At 40.6% G+C, this 27,983-nt stretch overlaps 1 protein-coding gene and 7 non-coding genes across 10 annotated transcripts; 1 reads left to right on the top strand and 7 right to left on the bottom strand.

The window, feature by feature from the left end:
- The first annotated feature begins 619 nt into the window (after positions 1-619).
- On the top strand, positions 620-3,891 carry LOC144063183 (uncharacterized). 3 transcript variants are annotated; one of them, XM_077585230.1, is made up of 8 exons: positions 620-777; positions 1,264-1,561; positions 1,844-2,017; positions 2,132-2,197; positions 2,298-2,454; positions 2,538-2,636; positions 3,157-3,214; positions 3,295-3,891. In XM_077585230.1, the coding sequence occupies exons 2-7, from the start codon at positions 1,320-1,322 to the stop codon at positions 3,205-3,207; spliced, it is 789 nt and encodes a 262-aa protein (XP_077441356.1). In that variant the 5' UTR covers positions 620-777; positions 1,264-1,319; the 3' UTR covers positions 3,208-3,214; positions 3,295-3,891. The 3 variants fall into 3 exon arrangements, 2 of the variants coding, with proteins under 2 accessions (XP_077441356.1, XP_077441355.1); XM_077585229.1 differs by having other exon boundaries at positions 2,538-2,645; XR_013296509.1 differs by having other exon boundaries at positions 623-762; positions 1,264-2,017; positions 2,538-2,645.
- Positions 3,892-23,784: 19,893 nt separating this feature from the next.
- On the bottom strand, positions 23,785-23,857 carry trnat-agu (transfer RNA threonine (anticodon AGU)). The gene has a single exon. It is a non-coding gene; the product is annotated as a tRNA-Thr (tRNA).
- A 216-nt stretch (positions 23,858-24,073) lies between these two features.
- Positions 24,074-24,139, bottom strand: trnat-ugu (transfer RNA threonine (anticodon UGU)). Its single transcript has one exon. It is a non-coding gene; the product is annotated as a tRNA-Thr (tRNA).
- Positions 24,140-24,874: 735 nt separating this feature from the next.
- On the bottom strand, positions 24,875-24,947 carry trnat-cgu (transfer RNA threonine (anticodon CGU)). The gene has a single exon. It is a non-coding gene; the product is annotated as a tRNA-Thr (tRNA).
- Positions 24,948-25,169: 222 nt separating this feature from the next.
- trnai-aau (transfer RNA isoleucine (anticodon AAU)) lies at positions 25,170-25,242 on the bottom strand. The gene has a single exon. It is a non-coding gene; the product is annotated as a tRNA-Ile (tRNA).
- A 1,133-nt stretch (positions 25,243-26,375) lies between these two features.
- Positions 26,376-26,448, bottom strand: trnat-agu (transfer RNA threonine (anticodon AGU)). The gene has a single exon. It is a non-coding gene; the product is annotated as a tRNA-Thr (tRNA).
- Positions 26,449-26,620: 172 nt separating this feature from the next.
- trnat-agu (transfer RNA threonine (anticodon AGU)) lies at positions 26,621-26,693 on the bottom strand. Its single transcript has one exon. It is a non-coding gene; the product is annotated as a tRNA-Thr (tRNA).
- A 482-nt stretch (positions 26,694-27,175) lies between these two features.
- trnat-cgu (transfer RNA threonine (anticodon CGU)) lies at positions 27,176-27,248 on the bottom strand. The gene has a single exon. It is a non-coding gene; the product is annotated as a tRNA-Thr (tRNA).
- Positions 27,249-27,983: the final 735 nt, after the last annotated feature.

The raw sequence follows: 27,983 nt of genomic DNA, 5'->3' as shown, positions 1-27,983 counted from the left end.
TACGCCTGAACCTGAACCCCTAAAAAAAATGCTGCTTTGTAAATTTGTGAGATACATTCAGATTGATAGATTCAAATGTATTACACTTCAACTAGGTATTCAGTATTTTGAGGGTTTTTTTTTTCATTTTGATTCTTTATATCAAAATGGATAAGCATAGCTCAACTTCTTTAAAGACACTGTGTGAAATTAAATCAGAGGTTTGTTTCGAATATATTGAGCTTTTGAAACAAATTCCTGAAAACATGTGTTAAGTGTAAAATACTCATTTTGTAGTGACCTGGCATTAAACATGCATTTTTGGCATGGCTAAAACAGCGCCCAGTGACACATTTTTGTCCAGCATAAATCATGACTCTCCCACTACAGTATATTAAAACTGAACACCTTTGATTGCACTCGTGGCTATCTGGCACAATTGTGAGTTATTTAATTGTATACACTTGGTCCATTTCTACCACTACAGAAACTACAACATCATAGCCACACTTTACTGTGCACATTTCAAACTGCAGTTTATTGTGAGACTAAGGTTATCTAATCTAATTTATATAACCGCATGTTACGGATTTAAGATGAAAGCTCTTTCATCATTAAAACACCCCAAAGGTTAGCTTTGTGAGCGGCCTTGTGTCATCATCACCACTTACGGCACGGCGTTGTACAATGACTAGCACAGCCAACTGAGTTGAGCCTCTGAGCAGACAAACGCAACAGAATCGCTTGAGAATTGAACCCGCTGTTGCAGCCGTGCCCAGATTGGTAAATTGCACGCATGTAAGAAATTGCTAGTCGTATTTTATAATAGTAAAAGTGCCTATGTTGTGTCTGGAGTGTCAAAAGTACAAAAGTAATTAGCATTGATAGATAATGGAATATACTGTAATTGTAATTCTGTGTTATTAATTAATATAATGTTTCATATTGTCATCATTTCATCAGCTCGTTCCATTGATTTAGTATGTGGCGTCCATATCATTGCCAACTACTAACTTGTTCTGCTACAAGACTATTTTTTAATGCTAATATTGTAAATACATTTTATTGGCTGGAATATGTTACACGTTCTCCTGTCTCACACTAAGGCCTGACGGTTAACATTTTAAAGTATTTTGCAGCATAGTCATTGAAATACGGCAACAAACCTTTGTGACCAGTATAACTTTTTTCATGAATGTAGAATAGTAAAAGCAATAAAAAGCACTATTGGTCAAATAAGCAGAAATGGTGTCAAAAGCAGCTTGCCTATGATGTGTGTGACAGGAGGCCACTAATCTTCAGGATTGAGGCAGGCTATAAGGCAAGCTAGGTGGACCTTCATGGAGAGTCTGAGGGAAGAATTTGAACCAATCATAGGGACGCTTGAGTGGCGAGATGTGGCCGAAACTCTGGAAGAGCTGTGCGTTAACATCTTACATGACCCAACCAGCCTTACCCCTCCTCAGGAAGCGTCGATGCTGAGGTTTGACGTCCACCCTCAGTTGAGTCTGTGCCGCATGCCTTTTCAATTTCACACTATAGAAGCAGAAGCAGTCAGGCAGGAAGTATTTTCTTTTATCAGGTAAGTTGATAAGACGGATATAGTGCTCAAATGTACAACTGCACATGAGTTCAATTTAAGACTGTTAATTACATGTTAAAATTGTAATAATAAACCTCCTGGAAGTCATATAAAGTACCTAGTTTAGTGGCTGCTTGCAGCTGTTTTTACAACATCAGGCTGAGTGTACAACTTTCCAAGTGAACAGCACAACATCATCTAGTTTTGCATTCAAGTATGGACATACGGTTTTCTTTGTATGCCAGCGGTTTTGTTTGTCGTTGTTTGTATGTTTTTCTGCAGTCGTTTTGCATCTTCGGAAGTTCTCTGGCGCCCCCAAGGGGAGAACAGTAAGGAGAATAGATGCTGCCATTTTGGGCTTATTCATTTGTTCTGTCCTGTTCCATGGCTTCAGTTTACAAACCTCCCAGTGTCTCCACTACCTGAAGGTGCAACACTGCATACTGTAATCACTCTGTAAGTAACATACACACACCGTGTGACAGATATACAAACACTGTCATAAGGAACTTAGACATTACTGTCCTTTGTTTGCACTCTTTCCATATATTATGGTGGATTTTTCCACAGGAACGTGGTGAATGACATTGCAGCGCTTCCTCTGGATGCTCCTTCTCCATACATCTCCAAAGCAAAGTAATACTGTCGCGTTTTGATCGACATCACAATATACAGTTGGTCAGCTCTCCCTGTTGTGTATTGGTGCATTTAACTGGTTCCATTCTTAATTTGTTAGAAAACGGAGGCACAGAGGCCAACAAGATGTTGACCAGCCTCACATAAAAAAAACTCCCAATGCCTTCATGTGTTTCCTCAAAGAGAAGCGGGCAAAGGTCAAAGCCCAAATGAACTTGAAGGACAGTGCGGCCGTGAACACATACCTGGGACAGATTGTAAGCTGATTCAACTTGTTAAAATACATTTCTGTTACAATAGAGTGTGTGTATGTGCTGACACTATTAATGTGTCTCCACAGTGGTTATCCCTGGGTCAAGAGGAACAGGCAAAATATTTTGAGATGGCGCTTGCGGAGAAAAAGATCCATTCTCAGCTGCATCCAGACTGGTCAAATGAGGTCAGGAATGTGAGTTCAGCCTTTTCACTGCCAACAAATACTTCAGGGTTCTATCTAATTTACTGTCAAAACTGTTATTATTTAGATCTTTTTGCTTCTGTAGTTATGAAGTCATGATGCAAATGTTCCCTTATGGAAGTGCCTTAGGGTAATAGAAATACATTTATCCTAAGACACAAGTGAGATCACTCTCTATATAGGAAATACATCCATTTTCTTAAGTGCTTGTCCTCACAAGGGTCGCGGGAGCCAATCCGAGCTGGCTTTGGGCAGTAGGCGGGGTAGACCCTGAACTGGTTGCCAGCCAATCGTAGGGCACACAGAGACAAACAACCATCCACACTCACAATCACACCTATGGACAATTTGGAGTGTTCAATTAAACTGCCAGTTTCTTTGAGCTTCCCAAAAGTATTTTAGCGCCCCCAATGGGAATGCTGAAATAGTGCATGTGTTCGTCCATTTAGTGGACAAATTCCACTTGTGTAAACCGTTGTTTTGTTCTATTCTATGGTTCCAGATTAAAAACACACCAGCGTTGCCACTAAAGGTGCAACAATGCATAATGTGAGAATCCTGTAAGTGGCAGACAGACACATGCACAAACACTTTACCACTTCCTGCCTGTTTGTACCTTTTATACTGCATTTGTCTGCAGGAATATAGGCGTGGTGAATGAGATTGCACATCTTTCTCCAGCTGCTCCTGATCCATTATACAACCCCAGAGTAATACTGTTGTGATTTAATTAACAGCATAGTATGCAGTAGATCAGGTTAGGCCCCAAGGACCACATTAGGAGTCCGAGGGCCTGTACTAAAAAAAATTTTTTTTTTTAAAGCTCACCAGTGATGGTGTTATTTCCTAAGAATGTTGTACAAGTGAGCGTTTAAAAATGTAAACATTTAAAGAGACATACAGAAATAAAGTGGAGCATATTGATATTTGTTTCTAGCCATCTATTTTCAATTCTGCTTCGCCTCACTAAGGATGCAGCTGACTTTGGGCTAGAGGTGGAGTACATCCAAGATGGACGGAAACAGATTAAGTGTATCTGCAAAGGTTTCTAACGAACCAACTGTTTACTTTTATTTTGTTTTTATTTTGTTTGTTTTCATGCCTTGTAGGTACAGTATGCACCCATATATTTTGTATTGTATTTGTGTTTATATTGTTGATGTACTTTTATACAGTAATCTTTACTGTTCATGTACCTCGTTGCTAATAAAGCATAAAAATCACTAAAACTGCCAAATGCAGCTTGCCGGTGTGTGAATGTTTATAGACACTAGAGGGAGCTATAATTTTACTGAATATCAAGGCATAAGAAATGTTCCACTTCCGCTGAAAAATCTTGAACATGACAAATGTAATATAAAATCTAAGAAAATTATAATTTTGTGGTCCAACATTATTTAAATAAAAAGCTAATGAAATTGACAAAATACCATTCATGGTAAAGTTTAAATTTTGGCTGTGTTGCAATTGAAGGACAAACTATAGATGAGCATTTTGGCCTCCTCTTTGTGAGAAAACTGCTCCAGCTGTCTAAAGTTTGAATGGCCAGCTCTTCAGCAGATTTGCACGATTCCATTATTTTCACAGATATTGAATAGGATTTAGATCAGGGTTCGATTAGAATCGTCAAACCTTTTATCTTGCTTTGAGTCAGTATCCCGATGATTCTGTGCCAAATGCAGTGTGAAGCAGCTCCAGAACATAACTGAGCCTCATGTTTCACAGTAGGTGAAATTTGGAAAAGACTGTTTTCCACATGCAAATTACATATGTTGGCATGGTTGGAAAAATAAACGAGTAAATGAAAATTGTAGTGGAAAAGATGGCTGAAAACATTGACAAAATACATCAACTTTGCAATGAAAATGTTTTTATGTTGCTGTCCTGCTCGTTTCATGTTACTATGTTGCTTTTTGGAAGGAAAACCAGCACCAGCAGAGGTACCTAGATACACAGAAGATGGAAAAGTACATGGAAATATTCAAATGTGAATCCAAACCTCACTGACCAAAATGCACACTCGTGTGCAGGAAGACATCTGCTGCCAAGACTTTTGCATGGCAAACAAAGATGTAAAAGGCACGATGAAATTGCACTGTCAAATCTACCTTTCATGATGTGATTGCATAACACATTTAACATAAATAAGTCATAGTTTTCTCAACGAGATCCTGGGATACATCATCGTTCCTAACAAGCTCATACAAGAAATATGAAGGAACATGACTAATCTCAAAGCAACTTGAGTTGATGAAATACTGTAAATCTACATTCCTAAGGCCTGACACGGAAAAAATGCAATGAATAAAGGTCCACTCTGATCTGAATATTTGTGAGGTCAGAGGTCACTGTATAAGATCCACAAAGATGTTTAGTTAAAGGGTGTAAGCGGTGGCATGTCAAACTTCTGGTCGGAATGTAAACACTTGTGGTAAAATGTGAAACGCTTTTAACTCAAACCCGAGTTAACGCTGAATGGTAACTTCAGAGGCCATTTCAACAAGGAAAGGTACGAGTACCTATTACACAATCCCAAAGTTACAACAGAGATTGTTTTTTATTCAGATGGCACCCTGGTAGTTATTTCCACCAGAAATGTTTAAAATGCTATCACTTGATAGCAGAACTAGTTTATATTTAGAAAGGTAATTGAATAAAATCGGATTTTGTGTTTTGTTTTTACTTTTGTTTCATATGCGTCGGTTTTGAGTTTGTTTGTTTGCAAAATGATAACATTGTTTTTAATTATTTATTTTAATTATAATCAGTGGTCCACTTTGTGGGAAATTATTAAATTGAATATTGTAGTTTTTTTGCTTGGTACTACCGTTGATAATTGTTACTTTGCATGTTTTTATTATGTATTTAACTATTATGTGTACGGACCCCAGGAAGAATAGCCAGCCATTACTCCCACTAGGGAGTGTTGGCTAATGGGGATCCTAATTAATAAACAAACAAACAAATAAATAGATAAATAAATGATGCCGTGCATGAGGTCTGTAAAATAGTTCAAGTTTGTGTAAAAGGTGGAGCATGTGTGCAGCGTGCATGCTAACGGGTCATATGTGACATACAAACAGCGGCCACTCTGTCTCCTAAACAAGAGTCACATGACATGTTCGTCCCTCCAGTCAGTCAACCAGAAAGTCTGCCCTGGGGCCTGGAACGCTGCTAGTCCACATTACTAATCCCTGGATTGAATTCCTCCTATCACTGTAAAGTCCATCTTTTGTTGTGAACACAACTCATCTGCTCAATCAAGCTTATTATGTACATACACACCAGCATGTCCTTTGTGGGCCCTTGACATTCTTCCTTTTGCCCAATGCCCCAAACACACTGTTTTGCTCAATGTCAATAACACTTTTCAATGTTAGCCAGGGTAACCGTACCGAATACCAGCGCACAGAATCGGTCCTGTTGTGTTGTCTGTCTGTCTCAGTCCACCAGACACTAAAAACATGAAAACAGGGTTGAAAATATTCAGCTGCAAATTTTCATTATCAGCAAATGATGAATGCTGAATGATGAAAAGGAGGTGTCCTGTCATTACTCAGGTATTGTAGAGAAGGATTAAATTAAATGTAGTTTCATAAATGTATCCTAATATCCCAAATATTTTTTAAATTGTTGTGTTTTTTTCCATTTATATATATTTTTTTTAATTATAATTTTTTATATATGTTTTTATTTTCACTGTCATTTTTAAATTAATTTGTTTCATCAATTATTTATTTTGAATTTTGGCAATGTTGGTCCTCCATAATTTTCCGGCAGCTCGGGCGCCAGAAAATTAAATGATTAAATTAAATTAAATGTAGTTTTCCTCAACACTAAACTCTATTGTCTGGATCAAATGTTCAGTTGCTTGAACCCACTGAATCAGTCACTCTTTTGGCAAAACTATAAGCAATTTTCACCTGTTTCGACACAACTTGCTAACACATATTCATAGTGTGTGTTGCATAACGCCAAAGCACAGGTGGCAAGAACAAAAACAATTAAAGCTCACATGTCACCGGTTAAACAAAATAGGCCCTATTTTTGTGCCTTTCTTTTCTTTTTCTTGACTTTGCACTGACATGACTTTGTAGAATTGGGCATAAGGAGGTGTATGTCACGGCAACGGAAATGTGTTAAGAATGAGAGCTAAGAGCATGCACCAAAACTTTTAAAAGTAAAAATGGTTCACATTTTTATTTTCATTTTGTGTACAGCAATCCACTTCCTCGACCTGCTGGGTGCCGCGTTACTAATTATACCATTGCAAGGTGGAAAAGTAGAACAACAGGATCATTATACAATGTATAATTACACTTATTGTGCTGATTTATAGGCGGAACTTGAAATACTGTGGATCAAAAACGTGATGTTAAAAAAAAAAAGGATGGATGAGCAACCTTTTAACTCATCATTGTGCAATGTCTAACATTAAAAGGCAGACAACATCTGGACTGATCACTAATCAACCCAGGGCAATTGAGAGCAATAACCTTGGCTCGCAGAAGCCATGAACGATGGAATGAAAGCAAAGCCCTGCAAAATGTAAACCTGTAACTCTGTTAGTCACGATTCTCATTACTGAGATAACGGAATGGTCGATGCAAACAGTGACGTTTGTTCATTGACAGGGATTGTAACATAAAACACACCATCAGTGAAAACCGAATAGATGTTAGTAACAAGGCATCGCAAGATGGCTGCCCTTTGGCTTCTGCCGCGAGACCAATTGTGAGTCCAGGTTCTTAATTAATATGTCCGTGTGCCCGTCACATTATTGCTTTTTTACTTCAACATGTAAAGTAGAGGAGGAAAAGACTGACTCTGATTGGCTCCTGTCACGCACATTACCACCACGTCTGATGAGTAAATATGCTCAAAGCTCACAGTTGGTCACCGTAAATTCGGGCCCTAAAAATTCAACCGATCTAGCAAAGCCACAAAGTATGGTAGCAATCGCTTATGAATCATTTTCAGCATGGTTAGAGCATTTTCATTTTCAAATGTCTATTGTCAATGTTTTCAAAGTCCAGAAACCATCTAATGAAATCCAATCCAAGAACATTATAGAAATATCGCACACCGCATGGGGAAGATTTGTCAGTCAGCTGACTGTCAATGTCAATACAGATTCCAGTCTAGTTTACATTAATACAACCCACACCAAACTGTTGTCTACATTCTGTGGCCACCACAAACAAGACTCAGTGGTTTGTTCCTTTGCCTCCATTGCATTTGCAGTAGCTGATGTCATTCCTTCTGTGACGCGGTGCTAGTGTTAGTGCTTTTGCGTGTGTTTAATAGATTCTCTATACAGATCAAGGGAGAGGAGCTCATTGGGTGACGTATCATGTAAAGACTCACCAGCAATGACAGTAATAAAAAGGGATGTGCCATAAATAATGAACTTATGGAGGGATTGTGGAACAGATGTTGGGATGATGGATACTGAGAGGGGATTTGAGTTGAAGAGTATCACGTAATGGAGAATAGGGAGAAGGAGAGTGGGTGGACATGCACAGTTGAGTGCATTATACAACAAACACCATCATCTTTTGCAAGCTAGGCTTTACTCCTTTTCATGTTAACCCACACACACCAGCAGATGCACAATCCTGTTCACCACACTGAACATGCAAGAATATCTCAAGACTCTTTTACTCTAAACACTCTCTGACCTTTACGAACCAGGGTTTTGTTGTTGTTGTTTTAAAATTTATACAAAAATGATAATTACTGTAATACATTGGCAAATGTCTGCTGATCTTTTTTGCCAGTAAAGAATAAATTGTCAGTTTTATGCACACACTAGTATCTATCTATCTATCTATCTATCTATCTATCTATCTATCTATCTATCTATCTATCTATCTATCTATCTATCTATCTATCTATCTAGTCTAGATACAGCAGCTAGATAGCTTCATGGCTAGCTAACTGACTAGCTATCAGTTGATGAAGAAAAATATATTTTATTAGGAAAGTAATGCAACTGCATCTTAGGCCATTAATCAACTAATTGCCATCAACATTTAAAGTATAATCAGGTATAATAACACATTTATTTATTTTTATATTTAATTTGAACGTTTTTCTAACGTTTTTTTTAAAAACGATTTTCTCTTTATTTTCTGATCAATGGTATTTCCAAAATTGTACGATTTTGTGCCATGTTGATGTAATTGTTTTTAGATTGTGTCCAACAATATGTCTAATGTCGTAATATTGCTGCCATAACAAAACTATTCACAGGAAAGAAAAGGTCACCCAGCATGGGGAAAAAAATGCATGAAAACAAGATAATAATAGTCCACATAATAAGCACTTAGTTTGGTCATTTTCTACTTGGACAAGCACAAAATAAAACAATGATCAAGGCCAAAAAAGTCAAGTTTTTTTGGGCTGTGTAATTTTCCGTCATGTTACATTTGTCTATATGCATGAGTCTCAGTGAGTATTAAAAAAAATTTCAGTCAAACAAAAATAAATGCATGTGATGGAACCAAACCGAATGTGTTTTTGAGTTACCAAAGTCCAGCCAACAATCATTTGCATTCTGGCCTGTATCTTAAAAAACTGTCACCAATTTATTGCTTAAATACAAACAATGCATAAATTTTAAAGGCTAAAGAAGTCTTAAAGCAACCCTTTATGACATACCTGCTTGGTCACATGACTGCTCACACAACACAGTAAACAGTCCAGCGCATGTAGAAACCACAAGGGGCCCATTTCACAAAGCAAAACACCGAGACCAACCCTGAACAGCGGAATTGACATACACTGAGAGGGTAAACTCTGCGTTTTCGGTTTCAGGACAGCTGATTTGAGGTAGTTATGTCAATGCAGAGTAGTTTCACCTGGCGTTGTCACTACACTAACACATCAATGGAGCCCTGATTCGGCGAGTCACCATGGCAACGGGGAAGCGCAGAGCGCGGCGCTGCCCTCTGCTTCCGTGTTTTCTTGTTTTTTTTAACCCCTCTCAACTGAAAATCTTAATGCGATCATATGACGAATTTGAACACGTCTTTAGAAAAAAAGTGCAACACCGCAGCGGCTCCCCGAGGAAGGCGGCGTGTGAGAACGTTGCTGCTCGGGTGTCGTGTCAATGCGTAAATTTAAATGTAGTCCTTTGCGATCACAATAATATTACAGGGAAAGCCTGTTGAATTGTAGCTCATTAATTAATTTAATTTAGGTGCAATCCTGCGGGGGAGAAGTGCACTTGATTTAAGATGAAATATAAAAACACCATGACTACAGCGCCGGTAATGTTGCAAATGTAAGGACGGATTAAGTTGTGTATGTAGATGATGCACTGTGATGTCAAAAAGATAACTGTCCGGAAATATCTATGAGCGGTCTGATAACAATCTCGCAACGAATCTTTAATTCCCTGCGCAATATCATCAATAGGGTCATTATCAAACGGACACGCCATGTTCGTGACAAAAGTGGACTTTACGCTCTAGACTTTAGCTGTATTTACACAAATACTTGCAGCAGCGGACTTTAGGAAATGAAATGTTGTGTGTGGTTGAAAGGAGGCGGGGACAGAGAAAACCTCAAGGTTCATTGTGAAAAACCTGCCACCGACTAGGTTTGATTCATGGACAATGCTGCTATGGTAACTGACCAAGAGCTTATTTATGAAACAGGCTAGAGTTACCTCTTTTCCTCTGGTTTCAGTTACCTCCCTTTCTGAAACGGAAGACGCAGAGTTTCACACATTTCAGGGTTTCTTAACCCAGGGTTATAACTAAACCTACTTTGTGAAATACACCTCAGGTCAGCCTCCCTACAACAGGACATTCAGGTGCAAACCAACTTAATTTTACGTTATTATGGCATCACAAGTTTATTTGAAACTATGTTACACGTGAATGGTGTAACTGTAACATACATAATATATTAAGTCAGTGCAGCATTCCATCAGTGTAAACAATTCTATAGTCTAATTTTGTGCCGTAGCAGATTCTACAACATCACAGTCCTTTCTTGCACTCATTTAACTCATTCACTGCTATTGACGACTATAGACGTCAAAAATTCATGTGAACTATTTCTATTAGTTTAACAATTTTTCATGAAAACCTATATATTTGTACATTAATAACAGATATAAAATTATCATGCGATTAATTACGATTAAACGGCCCTTATTTTTTATATTTTTTCTAAAATTAGGCGATTACATTTTTAAAATTGTAATTAATCATGACTTCACTAGTTAACTAACGATTATTTACTAATTTTGTATCTGTTCTAAATTTACAATAAAAATTGTTTCTAGATTGTCATACTCTTGTTAGCAAAAGTGGATTTTTTTTTTTTTTTAATTATATAAATAGTTAAAGTAAATTTTTGATGTCTATAGCCGACAATGTCAGTAAATGAGTTGTTTTAAAATACTGGTAGGCTTATGCCTTTTTTTCTCATGCTTTTGCTTGAACTCTTTTAAAGAATGTTTTAACATGTACCGGTAAAAAAAAATATTCATGCACTGTAAGTTATTTTAATAATTTTGCTAAGCTATGTGTACTTACTTAATTTTTTTTCTTTATTGTGTTGGGGTCTTTGTTTTCAATACTTAAACAAATGTTAAATGTTGCATCTTGTAGTACACTGAGTTACCTTGTGAATGAAATGTGCTATATAAATGCTAACTACTACTCACTGAGTTATCAGCAGCGTTACATGAGCGGCCAAACACTCTGGTCATAACTGGATGGAGAAGTATCAGTCAAAGTGATTTAAGACTTTGGTTTAAGGATCAGACGTGGTTAACAGTTAAGCTGCAAACAGCAGTGAAGTGTCTGCATGTTTACTTGCAAGTGCATGACTAGCGTGTGCCTTGAGATTGACCTGCAACATTTGTTAACTGGGTCACACATGCTATAGAATAACCCACTCAGGAGGAGTTAGTCTCTTGCAACATCAGCAACATTTTTGCACCCTGAAGGTCATTTAGAAATATTGAGTGTGAGTCAGACAATTATTAACTGCCCCCGACGTGACAATTCAGTGACCTGTAAACTTGGAAGCTGGACTTCGGCTCTTGCCGCCACATTTTCAGTGTCACAAAGCTCCTTCCTCTTCTTGTGGCAGTTTATAAAATTGCTGCACACACACTAACGTTAATTTAACCATGTAAGGGTTTAATTGCAGGGCTTATCAACCAGGGATGTAAAATAATAGGAAACTGAAGACTTGCTTTTGATAATTGTTGTTGTTTTTTTTTAGCTTCTGTTTGGCTGCTTGGTCATGCAGAATGAATTCATGCCTTTTTATGCTAGAACAGTTTTTCAATTAGGGAGTAGTGCCTCATCAAGCAACTAAATCCCATAGACGTGTGTCTATGGAGACATATTACCACATCAACACCATTACACATATTATGCACGTTAGTCATCAGTGTTCTCGAGCTGCTGTGCAAAAAGGGCAGACTTTTACGGTCTGACAGGACAACACCCACACCCAGTGACCCTGGGCTGTCTGCCAGCCCCACCAACTGGACCCTAGTAGGAGGATTTAATGACCCCACCGCCACCACCAGCCAACAACCACCGCCCAGTGTATTCAACCACTGCCGGACCCCACCCGCCAACAGGACCCACCGCAGGAGCTAGGAGAAGAGATGCAAAACTTTTGAATACGTAATAAGCTACTGTGGTTGGCAGTATTTTCTTTCTGTTGCATGTCCTCTACGTATATCAAACACAAATCACAGAGCAATTTTGTGGATTGGGGACACTTTCTGCATTGCATCCGTTATCTGAATTTTCTTTTGAATAATTCAGTTCCACAGATGGTGTGCTGTAAACATCTTTGCTGACAAATTGCGGTTCATTCTCTCACAAAGAATTCCATGTGATCATAAATGAGCATTCATTTTCTGTGGTATGGATATTGATATCTTATCATGTTTCCACTGCAGGATTGCGTAACAACCATCTTACATGACAAATACGACCATAGCTGATTAAAATTACAGAGAACCAGGATGACGTCTGTTTTGTACTTTGAAAAAAATCAAAATGTCCTCCTTGACTATAAACGGCCAAGGCAAGTAAAGAGACACACAAACGAGGCGAGAAGACCTGGCACGAGACATGATTGATTATCTGAGACAAACACACACCATCACGTTTTAAATTTGAGAAGTGGGAGGTCACAAGTTAGAGACCATATAAAAAATAAAAATAAAAAACTTAGTTTTCCCTCTTCCACATGCTTTAATAAATTTAAACTTATTAAAACAATTGAAAAGGTTTTTCTTTGCACTCTCTTGCTCACACAGTTCTCAAATAAGAGGAAGAATGTGTGTGCTTAAAACTTTCACACCCAGTTGAAGTTTACTGTAAAACTGACCCATAAAACAGCAGCAAAACAATTATATTTTATTACCAAAATGCTCAAACATATAATTTTATATATAACGCCAATATATAGAAAAACGCAAAACACTATGCCACAATACTGTGCAACAATAACTAATAGACTAAATTTTCCATTCATTTTCGTCCATTAATTTCATACATAAGCTTTTGGGGTTGATTATAAATGTATTTGTTTAAGATGCATGGAAGAAAGTAGATGAGCCAGTCATTTGGGAAGTGTAGTTAACTTTATTACACTATAGTTATTGTGACCATTTTTTTCCCTTTCAATTGGCAAATACTACATACTGTATACTGTATAAGCATTTTCGGAAAATAAAAAGTAACAAAGCCGCTCTAAAAACTAATTAAACTCATTCACTCCCGGCAATGTTCACTGAAGCAAGCTCCTTTGCTCCCGGCTGTTTTACTGGATTTTGACTGATTTTGCAAGGTCCACATAATATTGTGTTCTAGTGCTATAAAAACATGGAACCTACCAAAAGAAAGATTAGAGTCTCTACTTTCATCAGGAAAAAAAGTATATTTCTATCTGTTTCCGTTTTGCAGCAATTAACAGTAGAATATAGCTAAGTTTCATCATTATTCACAAATCTGTTTAAAACTGTGGAGAAAAAAAGCTTGTTTGCAACATGGCCCTGGTTGATCTCTTATACTCTGCTGCCACCTGACGGACGTATTTGTAATAACTACCATTGCTTCAACCGTTCATCTTCAGTTCAGGGGCTACTTCAAAGTCTTCTGTGTGCTCTATCATAAAAAAAAAAAATAAAATTAAGTAAAAAAGTAAATACGTTTTTTTTATGAGTTCAAACTAACTGATTTTTCTTTTCAAAGTAAAAAATATATATATATATTTTTTAAATTAACTACAGTATACCAAAAAACAACAACAAAATCCATAACTACTATAACCCTCCACCCTAAACCACACAACTCCCGTAAAGATGCACAAACAATTGTGGTACATTAAAAAATTATCAACAGTGGAGGAATAGGCACAGCAGGCCAAAAGCTGGCAGGGAGTCCAAGACACCTGGCCTAATGTCTTCCACAGCCTGTCATAAGCCTGAGGTCTGGCTGGACCGAGAAGGTTAGCAGTCAAACCAGAGGCCAGCATGACAAAACACATTAGATGATGTCACAATGAATTCCCGCTCGTAAAATGGCCGGACGATTTTGCCTTATACGTACTCTGCGTAATGGGAACGGCCCTGGACATACATATTGTTTTGTTCCGGTGCTTGACTGTGTAGATGGCGAATCCTCACAATCTCAACCGACAAAACGGCGGACAAACAAATACTGATCATGTGATTGAAAACTATTGCAGAGTGGTCACAAGTGAACTGTAAAGCTGCTCCCTGTGAGGCTGACCATTTATTTCCAAACCAAATATGGTTTGTGTGCATGTGTGAGTTTTTATTATTTTTATAGTGATTCATTTCCTCTGCAGCAGTACAAAAGGAAGGACCATTTTAGAAATAAGAGACGAATGTATTCAAGTAAGGGCTTTTCTGTTTTTACATTGGACATGCAGTGAGTACAGTACAGCTTGACTCTTATAAATCTTGTGACTTTCTCATGACTCTTGACGCCAGGGTAACTCGACAACAGAAGGTGTCAACTGGAATTTATCACTCATTTGGTTCAGGCTCACATTGAACAGCTCACTTAAGCTTTGGAAATCAATCCGTCATAATCTTTTTTCAAAAAGTAGCTGCACCAAAAGATTAATCCACCTTTGTTTTTATATTTTACAGGATATTAATTCAACACCGTGACACAGTATCACAGTAAATGTTAAGAGTAACTTGTTACAAGAGTAGTAGTAGTGCAAATCAGGGGCAAGCAGAAGGTGGGGGCCAAGGGACCCCCCCCCCCCAAACTAGGGTTAGAGATCCAAATAGGGTTTTAACTAGTGTTGGCGTTTCAAAGTAGGGTTTTAAACTTGATTTAGGGTTTCAAAGTATATGCACAGGGTGTCTACATGTTCATTCTGGGAAATAAGATTCAGAGTCTTGTTGTCGTTGTTTGTTTGTATTTTTATGCTGTTGTTGTAGTTTATATTTTAGGGCTAAATGTTGAGTTGACAGATGTTGAAAATACATGTTCTGGAGGGTCATCATCAGTGTATTCATTTGATTTGAACTAACATAGAATGTGTAATACATTACAATTCAGAGACGGGAATCCTGTACAATACTGCAAGCACTGTAAATGTGTCATAGTGTCAGTGACTATTAATACATAGTATAATAAGGAATTAGAGGTGTCAAAATTATCGAGTTAACTTAAAGGGCCTTTACAGGCACACATTTTTTTTAAATGCTCCATTAACGACCGTCCCTTATATGGAAAGCCTATAGTAAGGGAATTCCAGTCGCAGCAGAAACGTCCACGTCAAAATTACCCAATAGAAATGCACTATACTGCACTGGAGCTAAAATACACAGTGTATAAGGGGCGGAATGTTCGAGTGGAGGAGCCATTTGAACTGTGTAGCACTACTGCCGGTTTTCTGCTTTGAAAGAATGCACTCGATTAGCCGTTAGCAACGAGCTAGGTTGCTTAAGCTCTCTCATCCCTGTGAGAGCCAAGAGCCGAATGGACGCCATGTTGTCACTTGGAGTGACTCCAAGCCACTTGATCTTTTGATGTGAGGTGTATTTTATTCAGCAACTCCAGAAAATAGCTCGTAAGTACATCGACAATGTCTTCTGGTTCGTTGCAGTAAAACAGGACTTTACAATGCGCATCCGATTACTTAACAAAATAAAAGCATTCAACGTTGTTCAAAGGAGTGACTATAACACCATTTAGCAGTAATAAATTAAATAATAATGCATATATTTGTGGGGACTGGCACCATGTTGGATTTTACCATTTTAAAAATGTGCAGAAGTTCGCAAGTTAATTCATGTTAAAAATTAGAGAGCTCCTAATATGAAAAGAACACACCGATCTTGTCTGATTTGTATGTAGTGAAGTTGAGTCATTTGACAATGCGCATCCGTATTGAACTTAACTAAATAAAAGCATTCAAATTTGTGCAAAGGAGTCATTGTAACACAATTTAGCAGTGATAGATTAAATAACAATGCATACATTTTTGGGGAATGGGATCAAGTTGTTGTTGTTTTTTAATTTTCTTTTTTTTAAATGTGCAGTATTTCACAAGTTACTTCATTTTAAAAATTTGTCAACTCTTAATATGAGAAAAAAATGCACTGAGCTATCACCACTGTGCCATGTACTTGTAGTGACAGAAAAATGACCAACACAAATCAATGTCACAGTTTTTTTACAGTACAGTACATATTTTTCATTTTAAAAATTTATGTATTATGAAATTACTGTATCAATTACTAAAAAAATGCAACCATATGTGTATTAGATTAACATTTCTTTCCAATTTTATATTACTAAGAGTATGAAAAAATTGAAAAAAATATTTTATTGTATATTTTATTGTAACCATATTTCTATTAAATTAACATTTCTTCCTACTTTTATGTTAACAAGAGTATGAAAAAAAGAACATTTAATTGTAAATTTAGATATAAAATGTGTGATTAATCGTGAGTTAATTATTGAAGTCATGCGATTAATTACGATTAAAATTTTTGATTGACACCTCTATGAATAGAATAGAATTGTCCCTGTTATCCATCCATAGGCACAAAATTGCTGTGATGACTTCACCCATTCGATATTGAGTAGTTTAAGGTGGGAGAATGCTGGGGTAAACAGGCACTTACGCAATGTAAAAGAAACTACAGAAAAATTGTTTATGATTGGAACAAGTTATTACTCGGACATGAAAATATCTCTCTCCTCAGAGAATCCATCTTTGGTGGGTGTTCTATATTGCCAGCAGTTACATTTAGTTACATTTTTCTTCTGTTGTGGTGAGCTTCATGATTCTCCACGCTGGAAAATAGCTTACCACCTACACATTGTTGGACAATGATGTCATTGTAATCTTTGCGGCAACAAGAAGACCTGACCCCACAACAGGGAAATTTACTGTTTACAGCAGGCCTCATTCTTCCAATAAATGTTGGCCAACTTAATCAATTTCTCAGTTTAGCAGTATCAGAGAACTGTGAAGCCACATTCACGAGGAACTCATTCAGGTCATTCAGGGTTTTATCAGTTTGTTTTTTTGGGTGGCTAAACTCTCTGCAGAATAGACAACAGTGAGGAAGCTCCGATTGGTTAGATAGAATATATGAAGTCAATAGACTAAGCTGAACTAATCACTCTGACCAACCGATCTGTTTACATTAATTAGTAGAATCGCTTCCTTTTTTCTTTTCTTTTTTTTTTACAAGGATTCTTTCTTTAAATGTTTAATGCATAATTATCCAACATCCTATTTGCCTCCCAGAGCATGCACACAGGCAGTACTTGCCACGTGTTACTGCTGGGCTCAAGTACCTGAAATATTCATTGCTTCCTTGTCAGAGCAGGTTTTTGCAGCCTCACTGAGCAAATCTTTGGAGACTGAAAAGGAGGGGGAGGGGTGCCAGAGTCTACAACACGACACAGCAAAATAAAGTTTGTTGAGGCACACCAGTCAAAGTGGAGGATCGAAAAAGGTTAAAGAGTCTTACAGAAGACAGAGACATCGATGAGCATATGACTTTTGTACTTTTGATTTATAACCACTTATACTTTACTCAGTCAGAAGCACATGTCACGTTCCACTTTTGATACACGGCCACCTGGTGCAGCAGCTGCACAAATATCTAATAAGTTATTTTGAGATGTAGGCCATCCACTTTGTATGAAGTGTTAGTTGTTTTAAAGTGCTCTATAAAAATAGTTGAGTAATCAGCCACAAGATACACGTGCACAATGTCATGAGACACAGTTCAAGAACTGCATCAAACAAGTCTGCCATTATAAAGAAATGCTAAATTTTATTGTCAGAGGTTAACTGTTGTTGTACGTTGTAATTATTGTGGGTGTGGTTTGGAGAGGTGAAGAATTACACTACATCATACTGAGCTCATTTGAATAAGCCAACCTTACCTGGGTTTGTTTGTGCAAGTGTACCTAATGTAAAATATACTGCATTATCAAAACATTATAATATATTAGCAACATACTAAAATGGGTTTGGTAATCTTATTACCAATTTGGCTTTCTCACAGCGGATTTAGTTGTTGTTAATTCCTGTATTTTTGTGCATATATGCTTTTAGTGTACAAATAATGCTATCAGAGAATTAAAAACAAATTCTAACTTAAGTAAATAAGTAGGCTACACAACAACAGTGGTCCCTGACCACGGTTCAGTACCGGCCCAGGCTGCTCAGAGAGACGCACAAAAAAAATTGTTAGCATGGATTACCTTCCAAAGGACAATTACCGTATTTTTCGCACTATAAGGCGCATCGGATTATAAGGCGCACCTTCAATGAATTAACTTTTTCCATGTATAATGCGCACCGCATTATAAGGTGCACAGAAAAGAAGGTAGATGGAGCTTACTTAACCAATACTGATCCACATATTGATCCACGCTCTCCTTGAAGGTGGAACGGAGATCGGAAGCCACGGTCGCGGAAGGATCACGACCAGCCGGAGCATCTCCTGTCTTACCTGCGTCCCGACCAGCAGGCAATGTTGTTTTCCGTGAACCCAACATTCCCCATCCTCCCCGCTACTCTGGCGAAATTGGTGGGTGTGACCAGTTCGTTCACCAATGTAGTCTGGTTCTCGACCAACAGCCGCACACTTTCCCAGACGACGGCGCCAAAGTCGCCTTTGTTATGAGCTTGCTTTCCGGCCAGGCGGCATTATGGGCGATGGTGGCCAGCAAAGCCAACCCGGAGCTCCGAGCCTCGTTTCCTGCCTTCCTAGCGGACTTCCGTAACGTCTTCGACCACCCAATAAAAGGGAAGGAGGCGGGCAGTCGCTTACTGGACCTCCGACAAGCCGGTTCCTCCGTGGCGGAATACTCTATCCCCTGCGGGGCCCGGGGGTCGTCCTTTGGCGCTGCCGCGGCCTGGGGGGCCCTGAGGTGTTGCACTTGCTCTGTCCTGGTGGGGGTCGACGGCTCCCCTCTTTGGTGGAGATTTTCATGCATGCTAGATCCACCACACCAGCATCTATCGAGACTCAGACACAATTTGTTTCTCCCTCAGGTCATTGATTCGGTGGAGGCTGGTGTCTGTGGATCTCACTCTGCTTCGTCTGTCCTTTCTACCTTTCCTCAGTTTCTCCTTTGGGCCCTTGAGGTTTCCCTGATTTGTTGGAGTTTGGATGTCTCTGGGGTTGGTGAAGGTTAGTGGCCCGGTGGGTGGTGTCTGGTCGGTGCTGGGCTTCGCTTTTCTTTCTTTTCTTTGGTCCCCCTTCGGGTCTCCTGGCGGCCCCACGACTCTGGCTGGATTTTGAAGTGTTCGGTTTAGGTGAACGGTATGGGAATTCTTATTTATTTTTTTTATTTTTTTCGCACGCACGCACGCACACACGCACAAACACACATACAAAAAAAAAAAAAAAAAAAGGGAGAACAATGATGATGACATTTCAAATGATCAATACTGAGATCTCCCAGAGAGAAAAAAAAAAAAAAAAGGAATACTCTATCTCGTTACGGGTTTTGGCCGCCGAGAGCCGTTACGGCGAAGCGGCGCTGTGCGGGATTTTCCGGCGGGGACTCAGCCCGCGGATCAAGGACGAGCTGGCAGCACGGGACGAGACGTCCACTTTGGAGGAGTTTATCGGCTTGGCCATCCGATTGGACAACAGGTTGCGGGAGCGACGACGGGAACGGGACAAGGAGCGACGTCCGGAGGCAACGGCCACGGTTGCGCAGCCGGTGTCGGCCGCTTCCGCGGGGCACCCTTTCAACGCCTCGCCTCCCGACGCTTCGTGGCGACGCCCTCATGCTGTAGATGGCGTCGAACCTATGCAGCTGGGATGAGGGCGCCTCTCGGCGATGGAGCACTCGAGAGGGTGGAGAGACCTGGCATGCCAATATTGTGGTCGGTCCGGACACCAATCGGCCAAGTGTTGGAAGCAGCCTGAGAGGCGTCGTGACGTCACAACCGTTTCTGCCACAACCATCCCATCCCGACGTAACAGCCAGTGTGAGTACTCCCAGTCCATGGTCGTTGTTACCTCGAAGAGGCTACAACTTTCGGGAGAAATTATGTGGGGTGGGGTGAACACAAAGATGACGGCTTTGGTGGATTCGGGGGCGGACGACTGTATAATCGACACGAGGATGGTCAACACCTTGAAGTGTCCGGTGGTGAGACTTGAGAGTCACTAGAAGATGTATGATCTTGACGGGCGCCTCCTGGGTGTGATTACGCACAGGACCGAGGGGTTACTAATGCGTCTATCAGGGAACCACGTAGAGACCAGACAGTTCTTCGTTATGCCGTCACGGTCAGCCCCAATGGTCCTGGGTCTGACTTGGCTGGCCCGGCATAACCCTGACATTAACTGGGGCAGGCCCAGGCTGGTAGGATGGAGCTTGTTTTGCCACTCGCATTGCCTACAGTCGGCGGTGAATGACCACAGTGGCCCAGCCAAAGCAACCAGGGAGTTTATTGACCTGGATGATGTGCCGACAGACTACCACGACTTGAGGGAGGTCTTTAGTAAAGACCGGGCCATGTCTCTTCCCCCACATCGACCGTATGACTGCGCAATAGAACTGGTTCCTGGGGCACCACTGCCTAGTACACGCCTGTACCAAGTTGCTAAGCCGGAAATTCAAGCCCTCAAGGACTATATCACCACGCCCTTGGCGGCCGGGCTGATTCGACCTTCCAAGTCACCACTAGGGGCAGGGTTTTTCTTTGTCGAAAAGAAGGACAAAACCCTGCGCCCGTGCATCGATTTCCGTGGTCTGAATGACATAACCGTTAAAAACAAGTATCCGTTGCCGCTAATGGACTCAGCTTTCGCGCCCTTACATTCCGCTACGGTATTCACTAAATTAGACCTCCAGAGTGCCTACCATCTGGTTAGGATAAGGGAGGGCGATGAGTGGAAGACAGCGTTTAAGACACCTATTGGGCATTTCGAATATTTAGTTATGCCGTTTGGCCTCTCCAACGCCCCCGCCGTATTCAGGGATTTATTAATGACTCTCTTGCGTGACATGCTTAATCATTTTTGTTTCGTATATATCTTGACGACATTTTGATTTTCTCCAGGACTCAAGCTGAACATCGGCAACACGTTCGGCTGGTCCTGGAGCGACTGCTGGAGAACCGGCTTTACGTAAAAGCCGAGAAATGTGCGTTTCACACGGATTCGGTCCAGTTCCTAGGCTATATTGTGGAGAGGGGTCGGTTGAGGGCCGACCCAGCTAAGATCCAGGCCGTGGTCGACTGGCCTACACCTACTTCCAGGAAACACCTACAGAGGTTCCTGGGGTTCGCTAATTTTTACCGTCGGTTCATCCGTGACTACAGTGTAAAAGCGGAACCTCTGACAAGGCTTACGTCTTCTAAAATCCCGTTTGTGTGGACTCGGCAGGCGGAGTCCGCCTTCGTTAAGTTGAAATTATTGTTTTCACGTTCCCCAGTGTTGACACACCCTAATGAAGCTCTGCCTTTTGTCGTCGAGGTCGATGCTTCGGAGACTGGAGTGGGGGCGGTATTGTCCCAGCGGTCCCTGGTGGACCAGAGGCTGCATCCCTGTGCCTTCTTCTCGCAGCGGCTCAACCAGGCAGAGCGCAACTATGACGTGGGCAACCGTGAGCTGCTGGCAATTGTCTTCGCCTTGCACTTTGTCGCCCTGCCCAAGTTGCCCACCTCACTACAGACTGTGGATATCCTGATAAAGGATGTGTTCTGGCTCCACGGGATACCGGCGGATCTCGTCTCCGACAGGGGGCCTCAGTTCGTGTCCCGAGTGTGGAAGGCTTTCTGCAAGTCCTTGGGGGCTGCGGCTAGCCTGTCTTCAGGCTATCACCCCCAATCTAATGGGCAGACGGAGCGGGCCAACCAGGACTTGGAGGCGGCACTCAGATGTGTGTGCCATCAGGACCCTTCCTCGTGGGCGTACCACCTCCCGTGGGTTGAATACGCCCACAACACTCTCGTGCGCTCCGCCACAGGTCTGTCCCCGTTCCACGCGGCCTATGGTTATCAGCCCCCCTTGTTCCCATCCCAGGAGGGCGGGGTGGCCATTCCCTCGGTCCTTACCCACCTCCGTCGGGCTCGCAGGGTTTGGCAGGATGCCAGGAAGGCCCTGTGCCGCACCTCGGACCGCAACAAGCGGCTTGTGGACAGGCACCGGGTTCCGGCACCGTCCTACCGACCGGGTCAGAAGGTGTGGCTCTCCACTAGGGACCTACAGTTGGCGGGGAGTTCGAAGAAGCTGGGGCCCCGGTTCATCGGCCCGTTTGAGGTCAACGCTGTGGTCAACCCTGTCTCTGCCAGCCCCGCTCTCGATCGATGGGGAAGCGACGCTCAGAACAGGTGCGTTGCAACTTCCAAGTGTCAATGATCAACATGTCATGCAATTCATATTTGTTTTTCCCCCAGAATTTCCAAAACAGATGGATAAAATTGAAAATGCATGTTAATATCACTTTCCTGACAGACAAACAATGAGTTTATGAGTGAAAAATGGGCCATGCTGGCAGGATGATCCCTTTTTTTAAATACAGATTTTAAGGTTAATAACTTAAGTATTTAAGTACACCAAAAAAGGCAAAAAATAAAACTTAAAAAAAAAAAGCAATACGTATTGGGATCCGGATTGGATCGTCCAAGCTCTACTAAAAACATATGTAACAGTGCTGTACTACCAAACATCTGCAGTTTGGTTGGCAAGTCAATAATTCCTCGAAAGGCCCAAGTGAGAATTCATGACTACTGGTATATAAGACCAGTGGTCCAACTACTGAGCTACGAGGTTGCAACACCATGGCCTTTAAAACAGCAAATCAACCTGGTTCTGACTTGCCAGAAAAAAAAGAACTTTGAAGAAGTGAGTATTTGCTCAGAGAACCCTAAACATAGACCAATGCAGTCCTACCACAGATCTGCAGTTTATAAAGTTAGTCAAAGAATCTTTAAAAGGCCCCGGTGAGAACGAAACTCACGACCCCTGATTTACTAGATCAGCACTCATTGAACTATGTGGCCTTGCAGGGGTGGAAACATGACCTTCAAAGCAACAAATTAATCTGGTTATTTATAAATGTTAAAATTATGAATATTGGCGCCGGTAATCAGTCGATCCCTGTCCCACAGACCCTAAAAACACAAGGAACAAAACAGCAGTTTTCATTTGCACATAGTCTGGTTAGTCAACAAATCCTTGAAAGGCAGAACAGCAAATTAACCTGGTTCTGGCTTGTCAGCCATTGACCATAATTTTTAGAGGAATATTAATTCCCAGAGAGCCTAAATGCAGATGTAACAATGCAGTACCACCAACCATCTGCAGCTTATTTAGTGAGTCATTGATTGCTTCGGAGGCTCCAGCAAGAACTGAAATCTCAACCACTGGTTTACAAGTCCAGTGCTCTAACCAACGAGATATGAAGCCTTGTTGTAGTGGGAATATGGCCTTTAAAACAGCAAATTACAAGTAAAAACCTGGTTCTGGCTGCAACCATAACTCAGAATCGTGAGTATCAAACAACAACACAGTATTATCAATCATTTGCACATCATCTAGTTAGTCAACAAATCCTTAAAAGGCAAAACAGCAAACTCATCTGGTTCTGGTTTTGGAAGACCTCAGTGAGAATTGAGCTCACTACCCCTAGTTTACTAGACCAGTGCTCTAACCACTGAGCTATGAGGCCTTGAAGATGTGGAAACAAGACCTTCAAAGCAGCAAATTAATCTGGTTCTTTCAACCAATTTGTCAAAAAGCTGAATATTGGTGCCAAATCAGTCGATTTCTATCCCACAGACACGAAATACCGAAGGAATAACACAGTATTATCAATCATTTGCACATAATCTGGTTAGTCAACAAATCCTTCAAAGGAAAAAGCAAGTTTATCTGATTATGAAAGTGATTAAGTGAGAATTGAACTCACGACCCCTGGTTTACAAGACCAGTGCTCTAACCACTGAGCTACAAGGCCTAGGAGACTTAACATTACCTTCAAAGCAGTAACTTAATGTGGTTCTTTGAACGCTGAAAATTGGTAGCGGTAATAGGTCAATCTCTATCCCACAGACCCTAAATACAGAAGGAACAACACAGTATCATGAGTCATCTGCACATCATCTGGTTAGTAAACCAATCCTTGAAAGGCAAAACAGCAAAGTAACCTGACTCTGGCTTTTGACAGTCAATTGCAATGACCATAACTTTCAAAGGAGTGAGTATTTCCTCCGAGATACCCTAAACACAGATGTAAAAATGTAGCACTATGCTCTAACCACTGAGCTACAAGGCCTAGGAGACTTGACATTACCTTCAAAGCAGTAAATTAATGTGGTTCTTTAAACGCTGAATATTGGTAGCGGTAATCGGTCAATCTCTATCCCAAAGACCCTAAATACACAAGGAACAACACATTATCATCAGTCATCTGCACATCATCTAGTTAGTCAACCAATCCTTGAAAGGCCCCAGCGAGAATCAAACTCACGACCCCTGGTTTACTAACCGCTGAGTTACAAGCCCTTCTGCTAGTGGCAGCATGGCCTTTAAAAGAGTAAACTAAACAGGTTCTGATTTGGTTAATTACAATGACCATAACTTTCAGAGTAGTGAGTATTTACACCCACATACCCTAAACACAGACGTAAAAATGTAGTATTAGCAGAAATCTGTGGGCCGTTCGTTAAGCCAAACATTCCCTGAAAGGCCCAGGTGAGAATCGAACTCACTACCCCTGGTTTACGAGACCAGTGCTCTAACCACTGAGCTACAAGGCCTTGAAGACGTGGAAACAAGACCTTCGAAGCAGCAAATTAATCTGGTTCTTTAAACCAATTTGTCAATAGGCTGAATATTGGTGCCAAATAAGTTGATTTCTATCCCACAGACACGAAATACCAAAGGAATAACACAGTACTATCAATCATTCGCACATAATCTGGTTAGTCAACAAATCCTTCAAAGGTAGAAAAGCAAATTTACCTGCTCCTGGTTTTGGAAGGCCTAAGTGAGAATTGAACTCAGGTCACCTGGTTTATTAGATCAGGGCTCTGACCACTGAGCTACAAGGCCTTGGTAACTTGTTGCTACCTTCAAAGCAGCAAATTAATGTGGTTCTTTGAACGCTGAATATTGGTAGCAGTAATCGGTCAATCTCTATCCCACAGACCCTAAATACAGAAGGAACAACACAATATCATCAGTCATCTGCACATCATCTGGTTCGTCAACCAATCCTTGAAAATCCTTTTGACAGTCAATTGCAATGACCATAACTTTCAAAGGAGTGAGTATTTCCTCCGAGATACCCTAAACACAGATGTAAAAATGTAGCACTATGCTCTAACCACTGAGCTACAAGGCCTTGCAGGGGTGGAAACAACACCTTCAAAACAGCAAATGAATCTGGTTCTTTAAACAAATTTGTCAAAATGCTGAAAACACAGATTTAAAAATGTAGTAATAGAAGAAATCTGTGGGCCGTTCGTTAAGCAAAACATGCCCTGATAGGCCCAGGTGAGAATCAAAGTCACTACCCCTGGTTTACTAGACCAGCGCTCTAACCACTGAGCTACAAGGTCTTGACGGTGTACAAACAACACCTTCAAAGCATCAAATTAATCTGGTTCTTTAAACCAATTTGTCAAAATGCTGAATATTGGTGCCAAATCAGTCGATCTCTATCCCACAGACACGAAATACCGAAGGAATAACACAGTATTATCAATCATTTTCACATAATCTAGTTAGTCAACAAATCCGCCAAAGGCAAAACAGCAAATTTACCTGGTTCTGGAAGGCCTCAGTGAGAATTGAACTCACAACCCCTGGTTTACTAGACCAGGAATCTGACCACTGAGCTACAAGTCCTTGGTAACTTGACATTACCTTCAAAGCAGTAAATTAATGTGGTTCTTTGAACGCTAAATATTGGTAGCGGTATTTGGTCAATCTTTATCCCACAGACCCTAAATACAGAAGGAACAACACAGTATCATCAGTCATCTGCACATCATTTGGTTAGTCAACCAATCCTTGAAAGGCAAAACAGCAAAGTAACCTAATTCTGGCTTATGACAGTCAATTGCAATGACCATAACTTTCAGAGCAGTGAGTATTTCCTCTGAGATAACCTAAACACAGATTTAAAAATGTAATAATAGAAGAAATCTGTGGGCCGTGCGTTAAGCAAAACATCCCCTGAAAGGCCCAGGTGAGAATCAAACTCACTACCCCTGGTTTACTAGACCAGCGCTCTAACCACTGAGCTACAAGGTCTTGAAGGCGTACAAACAAGACCTTCAAAGCATCAAATTAATCTGGTTCTTTAAACCAATTTGTCAAAATACTGGTGCCAAATCAGTCGATCTCTATCCCACAGACACGAAATACCGAAGGAATTTATCAATCATTTGCAGGTTGCAGTTCGTTAAGCCAAACATCCCCTGAAAGGCCCAGGTGAGAATCGAACTCACTACCCCTGGTTTACTAGACCAGTGCTCTAACCACTGAGCTACAAGGCCTTAGAGACTTGACCTTACTTTCAAAGCAGCAAATTAATCTGGTTCTTTGAACGCTGAATATTGGTAGCGGTAATCGGTCAATCTCTATCCCACAGACCCTAAATACAGAAGGAACAACACAGTATCATCAGTCATCTGCACATCATCTGGTTAGTCAACCAATCCTTGAAAGGCAAAACAGCAAAGTAACCTGATTCTGGCATTTGACAGTCAATTGCAATGACCATAACGTTCAGAGTAGTGAGTATTTACTCCCAGATACCCTAAGAACGGATAACATTACTCATGACATCTGGTTTACTAGACCAGTGCTCTAATCACTGAGCTACAAGGCAAATTAAGATGGTTCTGTTTTAGCCAATTACATTGACCATACCATTTATAGTAGTGAGTATTAACTCCCAGAGACACTAAATACAGGTAGATCAATGCAGCACTACAAACTATCTGCAGTTCATTTGATGAGTCACAGAATCCTTGGAAGGCCGCAGTGAGAATTGAACTCACGACCCCTGGTTTACGAGACCAGTGCTCTAACCACTGAGCTACGCAGCCTTGTCACAACACCGTGGTCTTTAAAACAGCAAATTGAGCTGGTTCTGGCGTGCCAGTAGCTATTAGAGTAGGTAGTATTAACTCCTAGATACCCAAAACGCAAAAGCACTACCAAACATCTACAGTTTATTAGCTTAGTCAAACAATTCCTGAAATGCCTAGGTGAGAGTTGAACTCACGACCCCTGGTTTATTAGACCAGCGCAAACTAAACTGGTTCTGTGAACCATTTTGTCAAAATGCCCTGAACGCAGACATAAATATGTAGTAGTACGACAAATCTGCAGTTCATCGGTTTAGTCAAGGAATCCCTGAAAAGGCCAGGTAAGAATCAAATTCATGACCTCTGGTTTACTAGACCAGTGCTGTAATCACAAACAGCAAATTAATCTGGTTCTGCGGTGAAATTGACCATACCTATCAGAATAGTGATGAGGATATTAAGTCCTAGAGACCCTAACTACACACATAACAACAAACGATTAGCAAATATATGCAGTTCATTTGGTAAGGATATGACTCCTTGAAAGGCCCCAGTAAGAATTGAACTCGGGACCCCTGGTTTGCAAGATCAGTGCTCTTACCAGTAAACTACGAGGACTTGCGATTGCAGCAACATGGCCTTTAAAACAGCAAATTAACCTGGGTCGTCCTTTACTGGATTACAATGACCACAACTTACTGAGTAGTGAGTATTTACACCCACATACCCTAAACACAGACGTAAAAATGTAGT

The sequence above is a fragment of the Vanacampus margaritifer genome, chromosome 13 (genome assembly GCF_051991255.1).
Source record: "Vanacampus margaritifer isolate UIUO_Vmar chromosome 13, RoL_Vmar_1.0, whole genome shotgun sequence".
Classification (NCBI taxonomy): Eukaryota; Metazoa; Chordata; class Actinopteri; order Syngnathiformes; family Syngnathidae; genus Vanacampus; species Vanacampus margaritifer.
This window is presented reverse-complemented; position numbering and strand designations above follow the sequence as displayed.

Excerpts from the sequence above, each read along its gene's own strand:
- LOC144063183 (XM_077585229.1), top strand. The coding sequence starts at position 1,320 with ATGGAGAGTCTGAGGGAAGAATTTGAACCAATCATAGGGACGCTTGAG. Across the intron at positions 1,562-1,843 it reads GAAGTATTTTCTTTTATCAG|TCGTTTTGCATCTTCGGAAG; the intron begins GTAAGTTGATAA and ends GTTTTTCTGCAG. Across the intron at positions 2,018-2,131 it reads CTGCATACTGTAATCACTCT|GAACGTGGTGAATGACATTG; the intron begins GTAAGTAACATA and ends ATTTTTCCACAG.